The sequence below is a fragment of the Macrobrachium rosenbergii genome, chromosome 9 (genome assembly GCF_040412425.1).
Source record: "Macrobrachium rosenbergii isolate ZJJX-2024 chromosome 9, ASM4041242v1, whole genome shotgun sequence".
Classification (NCBI taxonomy): domain Eukaryota; kingdom Metazoa; phylum Arthropoda; class Malacostraca; order Decapoda; family Palaemonidae; genus Macrobrachium; species Macrobrachium rosenbergii.
In genome coordinates, this window is record NC_089749.1 from 50,103,608 (window position 1) to 50,118,607 (window position 15,000).

The following is a 15,000-nucleotide window of genomic DNA, read 5'->3' on the forward strand; positions in this document are numbered from 1 at the left end:
AAGAAGGGGTGCTGCTAATCAAATGTGATTCCACATGTTATTTGAATGCTAACAAACTCAAGAAAACATTACAAGCACTTTCTCCTCTATAGTTCAACTGTTAACAAAATATTTACCAACTACGAATGATATTTCCCTGCATAAACATTGTGGCCTTCCGTTTAGCACTTGCCAATAAAAGTATACAGTATTATGTTTGATGTACTAATTGTAATAAAAAAAATCCACAGCAGCTTTCTAGTGTTCACATGTTACTCAACTGTAGGCCTATTATTTTCAAGAACTATTATAATTTTAAGAGATTACAGTCTTCACAGAAGGAAGGAAAATAAATCATGTTTATTAACAAGCAAAAAACATTACAGAGAATAAGGTACAGATCAGCACGTTATTCTCAATGTTTTTGTAGTAAGATGCAAATTCATTTTTACAAATCATTTATAACTAACTACACAATAATGTAGCCTATATCTCAAGTAGATTAAAAACAAGTTGATTTTATTGTAAAAAAAAATGTAGCATTTCAAACTGGTCTTTTTTTGAAACACTATTGCATTGGAATATTGTGATGATATTTCATTCTGAACATAAAAACCAAACACTTACATCTCGAATCTACATGCCCTCTTTGTATCCACACTCCTCTCACACAGTACACCTGAAAACATCCTGGAAGCCTTGACATGTGACTGTAATGTGTCCCATTAAAATCGCATCCTGAAATGATGGGTAGCATCAAGTGGCATCCCTTGAAGTCCCCTTTATATGCATCAGTCGAATCTTATCCTTTCAATTCAATCTCAACATATTATAACAATTATAGCATACTGTAAAGGTATCATCAACTTACCTTGTGGAATGCGACCTGTAAACAGTCAGAAAAATCAAATTAAACTCTTTGTACATTTTATCACATCTATATATTTAAGTATTCTATCTACAGATAAGAATATATCAATGCATCAAAGTCTAAACAAAACTTCACAAAGCTCTCAGGCCTTATAAAAACCAATTTCACCACTTGTTTTCAATTGAGTCTCATGTTATTTTATGCATATAGTTAATTATCCCGTCTGGCCTTTTCTTCTACAGCTGATCATTACCAACAAAATTTAGCAAAGCTACTAAATAGTTTGACATTTTGTTGTTCCAGTGTGGCTATGTCAGCTTTACACAAACCCAGGTTATAACAACACACCTAAATACATGCTTAAAATAAAAAATAATGATCTACTTGAAAATATAACTATAATTACAATATTCCTCCTTTACCCTGAGACGAAAGATGCTTTGCTAAAAAACAGATGACCTTGTAGCATCAAATTAAAGGCCTTTTGTTTCAAGCAAAGGAGGTAAAAATTCATCAGTGTTAGAAATGGACTCTATCGAAGTGCTTTCACCTTACTTACAAATGAGTGTAACTGCATAACAGTAACACTTAAAAAGCAAGAGCTGATTTTTAGAACCCTTTTAACAGATAATGAATACTGCATAAGTGAAATGCAGAACAGCAATGACTATACTGTATTCAAATACCAAACCGGGTAATTTACTTACAGTCAGGTATTACAACACCGGTAAGGACCCAGTTGTTTCGAGAGGCACACTTTACTTCTTGACAGCCAGCAAGGGGTCTTGTTTCATTCAATTTATACCAACTTTTAAAAAAGTTTTGATACGAATCATAATAATCATATACATCATTAAAATAGTCCTGGAAACCAGAGTTGGTGTCAGGATTCCAACAGCCTGGAAAAAATAATTTTACGTCAGGTTTCAATTATTTGAAAAAGTACAATCACATAACAAAAAAGGGGCCTCTTAATATCAGGATGAAAGTTGGACAAAATATTGTAATAAAAAGTCAAGCACGCTTAACCCTGCTGATTCTGATGAAGGCTTCATACTCTTATCCTGGAACCAAATGTAGAGTGAAGAGTTAATTTTTGCTTCTCTCTGACCCTTTTCACCCACTTCTTACTTCTCTTTCTACCTCTTAAAAAATTACTTATATTTAGGTAATCATATACACATAAGGTATACAAGAGAACCTCACATTTTGGATCTCTGTAGCTTGTTTCCACCCATTTTCCATTTAAACAGACGTAGCCCACGCAATCATCCTTGTAAATTGGTTGGCCATGATGGTACCATGTCTCCTTGTATTTACAACCTGAAATGGCCACAAATGGACGAATTATGAAGACCACGAGACTACACATATCAGTGGTCCCCTTTTCTATAACCATTACTTTATATAACCACTAAATTGCTTGGTGAGATCTGAACATCAATTAAGGTAAAAAATATAATTGACAAACAAGGTATCATAAAATCTTTAGAAATGGTCATATACTTACAGTCTCTCTGGATTTCTGCAGTGATGTTTATGGTGTCTCGGGCAACGCACGCAAACCTTTGGCATTTTGAGTTGTAGATTGAGGTATTGAGGGGTCCGTAGTACGTTATGTAGTAATCATTACGGTAGTAATACTCAGAATACCACTGATAGTTATTATACCACCAGCGGAATCGATTCCAGTTGATATATTCCCGGGAGAAATAATACAAATTCCAACCAAAAACACTCCAAAAATTGCAGCCTGTGAAATTAAGAGACCAAATTTATAAAAAATTGTCTTATCCAATACCCATCCATGTGTTATACACATGCACACACACACACACACACACACACACACACACATATATATATATATATATATATATATATATATATATATATATATATATATATATATATATATATATATATATTATATATATATATATATATATATATATATATATATATATATATATATATATATATATATATATTATAACTTCTAGTGTATTAAAAACATATATGTACAAAAGCTTTGAGCTTTCGTCCAACTATTGTGAACTTGTTCACTAAAATGGCCAAGTCCATAGTAGTTGGACATAAGCTCTAAGTTTTTGTACATCCATGTTTTTAATACACTAGAAGCTTTATAAAATATATTTCATTGTTGATCTTTCCTCACATTTCTGAAAAGTACGACATAGCACTTTTATATTATATACTTATTATATATATATATATATATATATATATATATATATATATATATATATATCAATGGGGAGGCGGACATAAAGACTTTGCTAAAAGGGTCAATTTATTCCCGACGTTTCGTAATGGCTTCATTACATTTTCGAGGGCTGTATAAAATAAATAACATAAATTACAAAAAGGGTACAAATTTAAATTTAAAAATTAAGCACAATGGATTACAAAATAAAAAAATTAAAAATAGAAGGGACAATTAAAAGGACAACGTAAAAAACAAAACAAAATCTCTCTAAAAATATACAATATAAAAAAATATATATATAAAAAAAAGTAAGAAGATATGGACCAACCTATTCAGTGGCAATGTTAAAACTAAACAGAAAACGAAAGACTAGAGAGGTACAGTGTGCCGGCAGAGGTTTGGCTGTTTAACAAGGGGACGAGTCGTTTAATCATTAATGATTCCAAAATGGCCAATTCATGGCTGCTAGAGGCTCGCCCTAAAACAGAAAAATCCTTATTTTCAATTGAAGTTTTACATATTCTAGAGTGATTTCTGATATTCGAAAACTCTGGGTTTGTAATTTTACTGCCTGTCCTATAGCTTACTCCACGATGAGAGTCTATGCGCATTACCTTCAGAAGCCTCCTGGTGGATCCAATATAAGTTCCTAAATTACATTTAGGACACGTATAGCTATACACACACCCGGAGGACATATAAGGGCATAAACGATCTTTGTACTTAAATAAAGACCCGATGGTGAGAGGATTAACAGGTATCAGGTGGACCTTAATGGCTCCAAACTTACTTTGGATCTGTTGTGAAAAGTTTTTCTAAAAGTATTATCAAATAAAAATGGAAATTTAGCATAAAAATTCAATTTAGGAACACAGTAAATTGTAGGTTTGAGGGAGAAGTACTTGTCTAGAAGCGTTGAAGTATCTTAAAGACCAGTTCAGATGGGAAGCAGTTTTCTTAAAATATTTACATAAAAAGGCGATCTCATCTTGGAATAGGTACCAATCAGAGGTTAGCGTTAGAGCCCTGTGGAGGAGAGTAAAAACAGAATTAATTTTAAAGTTAAAAGAACAAAAACTATAAAAATTTGACCCTAAGCCCGTAAACGTTCTTTTTCTAAAAATCGTGGTGTTAAAAATATTGTTTTTTCTAAGAACTAGGACGTCTAAAAAAGAAAGCTGATTTTCGTTTTCTTTTTCTAGGGTAAACTTAACATTATGATGTTGTAAATTTAGAAAATCAAGGAAGGAATCAGCATCAAAATTATGTCTAAAAAGGCAAAGGTATCATCAACATACCTTACATAAAAAAGGGGGCGGCAGGCTAAGGGACAGTCATCTAAGAAGTGCTCCTCCAGGGAGCACATGAAAATGTTGGCAAAAGTAGGACCGAGAGGACTTCCCATTGCCATGCCGTCAACCTGCTTGTATAACTTACCGTTAAAAATAAAGGCTATGTCCAGCACAGCCAGGCTTAAAAGATTTTTAAAAACGAACGGTTAAAACCACTAAAAACTGTGTCGGGTTCAGGAAAAAGCTTATTTAAAATGATATTAATAGTTTCCTCTACAGGTACATTGGTAAATAAGGATTCTACGTCAAAGCTGGTCATGAACAGGTCTGAATCTTGCAATAAAATCTTTTCTTTAAATTGACTGGAATTTTTTAAAGTGAAATTATTTGTAGTTAAAGGCTCAAGCAAGGGAACCAGAAATTTAGCCAGTTTGTAATTAGGGGCGTTGTATGACGCAAGGATAGGTCGCAAAGGAGTACCTTGTTTATTGGATCCACCAGGAGGCTTCTGAAGGTACGCATAGACTCTCATCGTGGAGTAAGCTATAGGACAGGCAGTAAAATTACAAACCCAGAGTTTTCGAATATCAGAAATCACTCTAGAATATGTAAAACTTCAATTGAAAATAAGGATTTTTCTGTTTTAGACTGAGCCTCTAGCAGCCATGAATTGGCCATTTTGGAATCATTAATGATTAAACGACTCGTCCCCTTGTTAAACAGCCAAACCTCTGCCCGCACACTGTACCTCTCCTAGTCTTTCGTTTTCTGTTTAGTTTTAACATTGCCACTGAATAGGTTGGTCCATATCTTCTTACTTTTTTTATATATATATTTTTTTATATTGTATATTTTTAGAGAGATTTTGTTTTGTTTTTACGTTGTCCTTTTTAATTGTCCCTTCTATTTTTAATTTTTTATTTTGTAATCCATTGTGCTTAATTTTTAAATTTAAATTTGTACCTTTTTGTAATTTATGTTATTTATTTTATACAGCCCTCGAAAATGTAATGAAGCCATTACTGAAACGTCGGGAATAAATTGACCCTTTTAGCAAGTCTTTATGTCCGCCTCCCCATTGATGTATACCTGGCTGTGGCCACTGCTGTTTGGATATATATATATATATATATATATATATATATATATATATATATATATATATATATATATATATATATATATATATATATATATATATATATATATGTACATACACACACACATATATATATATATATATATATATATATATATATATATATATATATATATATATATATATATATACAGTAGAACCTTGGTTCTCGACGCTAATTGTTCCAGAAGAAGTGTCGAGATTCGATTTTGTCGAATTCTGAGTTAATTTCTCCCATAAGAAATAACTGAAAATGGATTAATCCATTCCTGACCACCAGTCATTACCCCAACCTTGCCTTTTATACAAAACTTTACACAAATCACAATTAAATAGGTTCAGAGTTGAATAACTTACCGTATCAGAAGCACTTTTACATTTTTAAATGCATACTGTATAAAAAAGTTGGCCTATGACCAATGCGGCCGTATTACCATAGGCTAGGCTAAAGTAGCCTTATAGGCACGACCAGAATGTACTGTAACAGGTACACACATGAAAACTGTTGTTAATAATGATAACATTGAAAAACAAGCCATATCACATGAAATTAATAATACAGTATTTATAAACCGCATTACTGTATGTCTGTTATCATAAAATTAAGAAAAATTTGCGAAATTACGTCGGAACTCGGCAGCCTGTGGCAGAGGCTGCCGAGTTCCGACGTAATTTCGGAAATTTTTCTTAATTTTATGATAACAGACATACAGTAATTCGGTTTATAAATACTGTATTATTAATTTCATGTGATAATATGGCTTGTTTTTCAACAGCAGCAGCAGCAGCATGTGTGGGCTTTAAATGCTTTTAAATAAGCATGGGAAGAACGCCACCAACAACGCCAACTAGCGGCAGCCGGCCGAAACTTTTTTCTACAAGCATCATATGATTCATCGGGTCGGATTCCAGTTTGTTGTTTGAACTCCGACACAAAATTTACTCAACATTTCGTGTTGAAATCCGATTATTTCGAGTTCTAGTACAGTCGAGGACCAGGGTTCTACTGTATGTATATATATATATATATATATATATATATATATATATATATATATATATATATATATATATATATATATATATATATATATATATATATATATATATATATATATATATATATATATATATATATATATATATATATATATATATATATATATATATATATATATATATATATATATATATATATATATATATATATATATATATATATATACAGCGGTCCTGGTTTATATAGGGGTTCCGTTCTTGCGCCTATGTCAGTAACCGAAAATCGTCGTAAACCGGAAAATCGTCGAAAATCGTCAAAACCATAAGAAAACTTACTTTTAATGCTCTGGGTGCATTGAAAATGACGTAAACTGCATTATTATTGAGTTTTACATCAAAAACCTTCAAATTATGATTATTCTGCCGTTTTGGGGCCAAATTTCTTTCGGATCGTGTCGTAACCCTGGAACACCGGGAAATAATTTCTGTTGAATATAATCGTAATCGAACGTCGTGTCGTAAACCGGGACTGCCTGTATATATATATATATATATATATATATATATATATATATATATAAAACCGCTATTCACGGACTCACGATCCGAGGACTCACCTATTCGCAGATTTTTTTGTGGGACCTAGCTAAAAATCATTTGTGGGAAACTTGTTGTTTGAGCAATTTTTCATCAAGCAATATTCTGTATTTCCATATTATTTTTGAGACTAAATACTGTACTGTGCCAACATATACATTTTATGATAAAATAATGATTTACAGTACTAATTTCCCAATATTATTATTAAGTTTAATAACATTGAATAACATTAAATAATAACAATAATAATTCTCTCTCTCTCTTTCTTCCTTCCTTTCTCAGTTCTCTCTCTCTCTCTCTCTCTCTCTTACTGAGATGAGAGAACTTTTATGCATATGTATGTTTATTTGTTTTGTATGATAAATAAATTATTTACTAATTCTCAAATATCAATATTAATGTAAAAACAGCAAAATATCAATTCATTAAAGAAAATATAGTGAATTAATAAGATTTTAGTTCAAAAATTTTTTTCCCTCATCTTTTTCCCAGTCTTGTCTGAAACCTTTGGAGCAAGGGGGAAGCGTGTAACATGGCAATATTTCAAATATCTTGACATATTGACCCAAGGGTAAAAAGTGTTGCCCACTCAGTGCTCTCTCTCTCTCTCTCACAACAACGGTGAGAGATGGATAGACAGATGGATAGATAGGGACGGAGAGTTGTTGATAGAAAGATATACATAATATATACTGTATTATTGACATTTTTAATTGTTTAACTGATGTAAGCAACCAAGTTCATCTCTCTCTCTCTCTGTTACTGGCTGGAAGGGTTAGAAGTACATATGTATATATTTTTAAGGGTAAAATGTTTAAGAAGACTGAAATTATATCAATAATATCATTTCAAAGATTAATACTACAGTAATAGGGTAGTAGTTTAAGATATAATTGATGTAGGATGATAAAACTTTAAGCATACATTTGGTTAGAACTTTCAAGATAGGCAGTTATAAGCATTTTTAGAGGGGGTTTTAAGTACTATTAGCTATTCGCAGGTGGTTGTGGTACGTATCCCCTGCAGTATGGGGGTCGATTGTGTATATATTATATACATATATATATATATATATATATATATATATATATATATATATATATATATATATATATATATGTGTGTGTGTGTGTGTATATATATATATCATATATATATATATATATATATATATATATATGTTTGTAGATCCTGACCAGTTTATATATATATATATATATATATATATATATATATATATATATATTTATATATATATATATATATATTTCAAGCACCATGGGGAGATGACACATGTTTGTAGATCCTGACCAGTTTCAGCTTTATAAAATCTTCAGGACATTTAAAGATGACTTAGTTTACATGCATGCATATATGTTTGACATATAAAATCATGCATAAGAGTGATTATAAGCATGCATGCATATATATACACACATATACACATATATATATATATATATATATATATATATATATATATAATTATCAAACCTTACACATTTTACGTAACGAGTAATTTCCACACTGCTATGAAACAGAAAAATAGAATTATATATATCTCATGACCTAGAAAGAAGTTTAGCTAGCCTTTGGCATTTGTAATGGGTCTTATATTCATTTCATTTATTTCAACTTGCATGTTCTCTATACTGATAGTCAAACAAAATGGTTTTGCACTTGAGAATGCGAGGCACCTTTGGACCGCTGCCTCACTGATCTCAAAACCGTTTTGGAAACCGAGTTAATTTTGGGAAAGTTTTTTTTTTTTAAGAAAACATCAAGAGACACGCTATATACAACTACCACAGTAGTCAATACATTTAGTCAACGAATTCACTGTTGATAATCATTCGAGGTTAACAGTGTTCATGATCTGATAATCTTTTTACATAACTGTGGAGATATATTAAGTTTTTTAATCTTCCTTCCTCTCTCTTCTTCAAAGTCTGTTCATCCATTTCGTTGGACAAACTTCCCTCAGCAAATAAAAATGACTTACAATAAGGATCAGACTGATAGGTGTTCGACCAAACGCCATTCAAACAAGTGTAGAGATAACAGTCTTCCTTGTAAATAGATTGCCCATTATTGTACGATATCCAATTGTTCTGGCACCCTGCGAAAATAAAGAGGAAATTAATATGCCACTTAATTATCAACCGTCTATCAGTGTTGAAGTCCAAGAAAGCGTCATTCGTTATCATTACAGTATATCTGATAGCAGCCTTGTCTGCTGGGATCTATTGTATGAGCCTAAAATAATGAATGACTGCAAATACTCTCAACTCTTCTCCACTTGTGAAAGAGACATATGTGTCTTACTGTCGGTGTGTAAGTGATCATTAAGTAACCTAGCCTTTCGTAAGTTTCCTGAGAAAAAAAATTACAATAATGGCTTAGTCAGAGATCGGTGTCCCAATCATGAATGTTTGTGTTTCCCCTTAGCTACAAACAAAACGTGACATGTCATGGCGCATTACCCCCGTCATAAAGGAAAACGATCTACATACCAGTAAGTAAATAAAATGAGATTGCTGAATGGAACATTCTTGTCATTTACGCGAAAGTTGTAATTCATAAACAGTTCTCAAACCAAGTCACACGCAGTGTGTAAAGTTTGCCTCTCACATCTTCATAATCTTTTTCTTAAGCTCAGAATGATATAATTATGATTTGCCTTTGGTTCTTAATCATCATACATCAACTGTGTGTTGCTGAGGTCATTCCTCCATAATCTCGCTACACCAATATCATAAACACTGAACAATCAAGTAGGCAAATCATATTCTGATTCCAAATCTATATATACTGTATATGTATATATATATATATATATATATATATATATATATATATATATATATATATATATATATATATATATATATATATATATATAGTTTGATTTTAAATTTTTTAAATCACAAAATATTAAAAACGTGATGATTATTTGAACAAAGTTACAGCCACAAAGGAAAATTGAAACACTGAAGATGCTGTGTACTTTCGTCTTATTACCAAGACATGATCACAGCAACTAAAGATATACAGAGATAAGGGCCTATGTGGTGGTATAAGTCATAAGGGAATACAAAAAGGTTGGGAGGTCACAGAACGGCCAACAGATTAACATTGAAATCTACTTATTGGTAATTCTATTTATTCTATCTTTCAATTCCTTCTGGAACTTATGTTTTATTACAGGATCAAAAGAAAATAATCCTTGACTTACATTAAAATTATTCTGCCAAGCCAACTGAATCACAAAAGAACCTAACAAGTGCCTGGAAATAGTTCGTTACAACGTGACAATATTTCGTTTTCCGTCCAATGTATTCTGTGGGACTTTTCACTTAAATGTAAAAACAGATCATTATCAGCCTGCCCTGTTCTTACTGAGTATTTGTGCTGTTTTATTTTGGTGTTCAATTCTTTACTGGTCTAATCTTTAGTAAAATAAATCACAATCCATACATGGAATTTTGTATACAATATTGTTATCTTTTCGGGGGCTATTTTTTATAAGCATGTTTTTTTTTATATAATTAGAAGTGAAGGATACAATTGTATTAATCAATTTTTAAAAAGGTTTTACAGCTTCAAATCCCATAAAATGTGGCAAACAAGGGTGTTTGAGGACACTTCTTTTTTCTTTCCAATTTTTCATAAAAGGTCTTAATATCTTTATTGTAACAAATATCCATAATATGGGTGGATAACATAGATCTCTTCCTATTTTTCTGATGTTTTTGAATTCTTGATCTGAAAACTCAGGACTGACTATTCGCAAGGCTCGAAGAAACATTGATGAAAAAGCTGACATTTCGATAATTATATGATGTCCTGAATAATAGTGTACATATGTCAAATTATTTGTCGTTTTCCTATATAAATACTAAATTTACAACTAAAAGGTTCCGTACTAATATAAATATCCAAAAAAAGGTAAACATTCATCTTTCTCTAGCTCAAGGGACTTGACCATTTCGTTGAGCCAATTTGTTATTTACATCCAAATCTTGGGGTATGATGGCCAAAATATCATCACCATAACGGTAACATGTTACAGGAAAATGGAAAATCTTGGGGATGTACAAATGTTCAAAAAATTCCATATGTAAATTTGAAAGAACAGGCGAAAGTGGGTTTCTCATTGCCATACCAAAAGTTTGTTTAAAATAAATTTACAATCACATTTGCACAATCTTATTAATTCTATGACCCGGCTAATTGTTAGTGGCAAATCAAGTTTATGCAACTCATCTTTACGACATTCCAGTACCGAGTCAATGTATCAGTGAGGAAGTACAGTACTCCTTTGCTGGAAAACAATTCTGAGTAATTAAGGCTCGTGGCTTGACTTTAGATTCGCGTAAGGAAATGCTAAAGTCCTGCCCTGTATTTATAAAATGAGTCTCTGCATGATCCCTTAAACTGTCCCATTACGTATTTTAAAGGCAGTCCCTGAACGAGGCGTTAAACTACACGTATGCCCAGGATCAAAGAAAGTCGTTCGTACTATCGCGAAAACAGTTGTATAGATTAAAGAAAAAAAAAAGAGCCTTATCATTCTTAAAGATTAGCGCGCTGTCGCAAGTGGAATTATAGAGGTAAATATCAGTTACCTGTGCATATAACTGCTGACATTCCCACGCCAATTGCGTCTATGCAACTCTATATTTACCTAGGTTAAGGATTGCAAATAAGGTTTTGAGTCAGTTTAGCATAATGTAAACATGAGAGAGAGAGAGAGAGAGAGAGAGAGAGAGAGAGAGAGAGAGAGAGAGAGAGAGAGAGAGAGAGAGAGAGAGGATAATGCGCCGCCTGGGTTAATTTTGAGTGTTACTCACTCTTTTATTCGCCATTTAACGGTAAAATAAAGTAACATTTTCCGATCTCCCCGTGTATGGTATAATTTCAATTGTGCTGGTTCACCGATATCCTTGACCTGGTGATTAATAAACTAAAATGAGTTTTGTTTGGGACTTTCTTGATTTTTGTAATGCCACCTCTATGCCCATCATTATTCTGAAATTCTTGTCTCATTGCTGATGTTCTTTACTTTAATTTTTATACGTGTTTTCTTTGAACTGATCTACTAATTATTTGCTTATCCATGATTTGATATATTCTTATGCGTAATTTTTGTCATTTTTATTTGAGGTAGTCGGAAATTCAATGTACGTCTTGTGAAGAAATTTGTTGAAGCATTTAAACCAGTAATCATTTCCAGTCCTTGGTGAATCCTGAAGCAGTAGTGTGAAATTATTGCCTCTATTCCTAAAAACCTGAAAATCACGAGGTTACTTTGCTGTAATGGAAATAACCTGAAACATAAAGGGATCCGATACTTAATCCCGGCATATATCCGTGACAAGATATAACCTATAGTAAGAAAACTCAAGTGTTGGGAGATGAGGAGACCCTAGAAAGCAGCCTAGAGAATTTGTCAAGTTACACTGGGTTATTCCACCCCAGGAGGATTGCAGCCGACAGCACTTCAGATTGAACCCTAATAGTGACACTAAACAGAAGTTCTTCCCCTTTAGCCTTTTCTTTGGACCTTGATCTTCACAAGCTTAATTAGCATTCCCAAACTATAAATGAGCTCAATAATAATGTAGGCATGTATGTATGTAGGAATGTATATGTACATATATAATATATATGTATATATATATATATATATATATATATATATATATATATATATATATATATATATATATATATATATATATATATATATATATATATATATATATATATATATATATATATATATATATATATATATATATATATATATATATATATTATACATACATACATACATACATACATATATGTACAGTATATACAGTATGTATGTATGTATGTATGTATATATATATATATATATATATATATATATATATATATATATATATATATATATATATATATATATATATATATATATATATATATATATATATATATATATATATATATATATATATATATATATCTATACATATATATTCTATCCAGGTGTTTCACATCAAGAATTATAATGATTACACTGTCAGCCACACATTTCCGCCCTCGAAGCAACCCACTACAGTCCACAAACTACCGCAAAAATTAGTCAATCTAATTGTCCACAAGTTCTGCTTTTATAGCTATACTGTATATATACACAAACATATGCTAGTTCTATACAGAAATGGATAAACGAAAACATGAATACTTACCTTTTGGTCTTGTTGAAACAGTTGACGGTGCTGTTGTTTGAGCTTTCGTTGTACTCGTTACTGGAATGACAGTTGGTGCTTTTGTTGTTGGTGCTATTGTTTGAGCTTTTGTTGTACCACCTGCTCGACTGACAGTTTGTGTAATTGTTTGAGTTTTTATTGTACTGTCTGACAGAACGGTGGTTGTTATCTTTGTTTGAGCACCAGTTGTATTGGCTGTTGGAATTCTGGTTGCTGCAACTGTTTGAGCTCCACTGGTACTTTCTGCTGGAATGCTAGTTGTTGCAATTGTTTGAGCTCCAGTTGTACTGCCTGATGGAACTGTGGCTGCTGCAACTGTTTGAACTCCACTTGTATTGCCAGTTGAAACTGTGGTTGCCACAATTGTTTGAGCTCCAGTTGTACTACCTGTTGGAATTGAGGCTGTTGCAGTTTGAACTCCAGTTGCACTGGCTGCTGTAATTGTGGGTGTTGATGTTATTTGAGCTCCGGGAACACTGCTTGGTGTAAGTGTGGCTGTTGCAGTTGTCTGGGCTCCAGTTGTACTGCCTATTGTAAATGTGGGTGTTGTTGTTTGAGCTACAGGTGTACTGTTTGTTGGAAAACTGGTTGTTGCACTTGTTTGAGCTCCAGTTGTATTGCCTGTTGTAATTGTGGCAGTTGCACTTGTCTGAGCTCCAGTTGTACTGTCTGTTGGAATGCTGGTTGTTGAAGTTGTTTGAGATCCAGTTGTAAGTGTATATGTTCCAGTTGTTTGAGATCCAGTTGTACTGCCTGTTGTAAGTGTAGATGTTTCAGTTGTTTGAGATCCAGTTGTACTGCCTGCTGTAAGTGTAGATGTTCCAGTTGTCTGAGATCCAGTTGTACTGCCTGTTGTAAGTGTAGATGTTTCAGTTGTTTGAGATCCAGTTGTACTGCCTGCTGTAAGTGTAGATGTTCCAGTTGTCTGAGATCCAGTTGTACTGCCTGTTGTAAGTGTAGATGTTTCAGTTGTTTGAGATCCAGTTGTACTGCCTGTTGTAAGTGTAGATGTTCCAGTTGTTTGAGATTCAGTTGTACTGCCTGATGTAAGTGTAGATGTTCCAGTTGTTTGAGATCCAGTTGTACTGTCTGTTGGAGTGCTAGTTCCTGAAACTGTCTGAGTTCCTGTACTAGCATCTGTTAAGTTAAAATCGGTGGATGTAGTTGATTCAGTTGTTGTTGTTGTGGTATCTGTTTGAGCACTGCCAGAAATAATTCGTAACAAAAGCACGATGAATATGGAAGCGGTTGGTCTCTTCATCGTGCCACCTCTGTGTCCTGCAAATTAAAAGTACATATTTTCTTTACTCCAAAACGTATAATTTACTTCTACATTTCATGAAATTTAGGCTGTCAAGCCATGCTGTGGACCACTTTTAGCTATTCAGAGCTTGTGCCTGTGAAAAGGCGCTGGAATGGTTGGCCAGCAAAATAAAGAGATCAAAAAACATAGTACAATGATTTAAAGGTGGAACTGGGAGAAAGCCCCATTGTTGAACCAAGAAGTAACAGTTAGAAAGGTTGGAGAGCACGGCTGAAGAAATGAAGAGGGAATGGTGGTAAAGCCGAAGGCTAAAATGTGAGTGCAGCTTGGGGCTGAAGGGATGCTGCAAACACCCTTTAGTAATGCC

At 32.7% G+C, this 15,000-nt stretch overlaps 1 protein-coding gene across 1 annotated transcript in view; it reads right to left on the reverse strand.

The window, feature by feature from the left end:
- LOC136841780 (mucin-2-like) overlaps nt 1-15,000 on the reverse strand; it is a 33,079-nt gene that overhangs the window by 12,313 nt on the left and 5,766 nt on the right. The window contains exons 2-8 of the mRNA XM_067109066.1: nt 13,349-14,647; nt 9,112-9,228; nt 2,361-2,603; nt 2,057-2,173; nt 1,558-1,749; nt 851-865; nt 607-717 (exon numbers count right to left, since the gene is read on the reverse strand). Of these exons, the coding sequence (XP_066965167.1) occupies nt 607-717; nt 851-865; nt 1,558-1,749; nt 2,057-2,173; nt 2,361-2,603; nt 9,112-9,228; nt 13,349-14,630 (2,077 nt within the window). The 5' untranslated portion in view covers nt 14,631-14,647. The remainder of the gene's footprint in view (nt 1-606; nt 718-850; nt 866-1,557; nt 1,750-2,056; nt 2,174-2,360; nt 2,604-9,111; nt 9,229-13,348; nt 14,648-15,000) is intronic.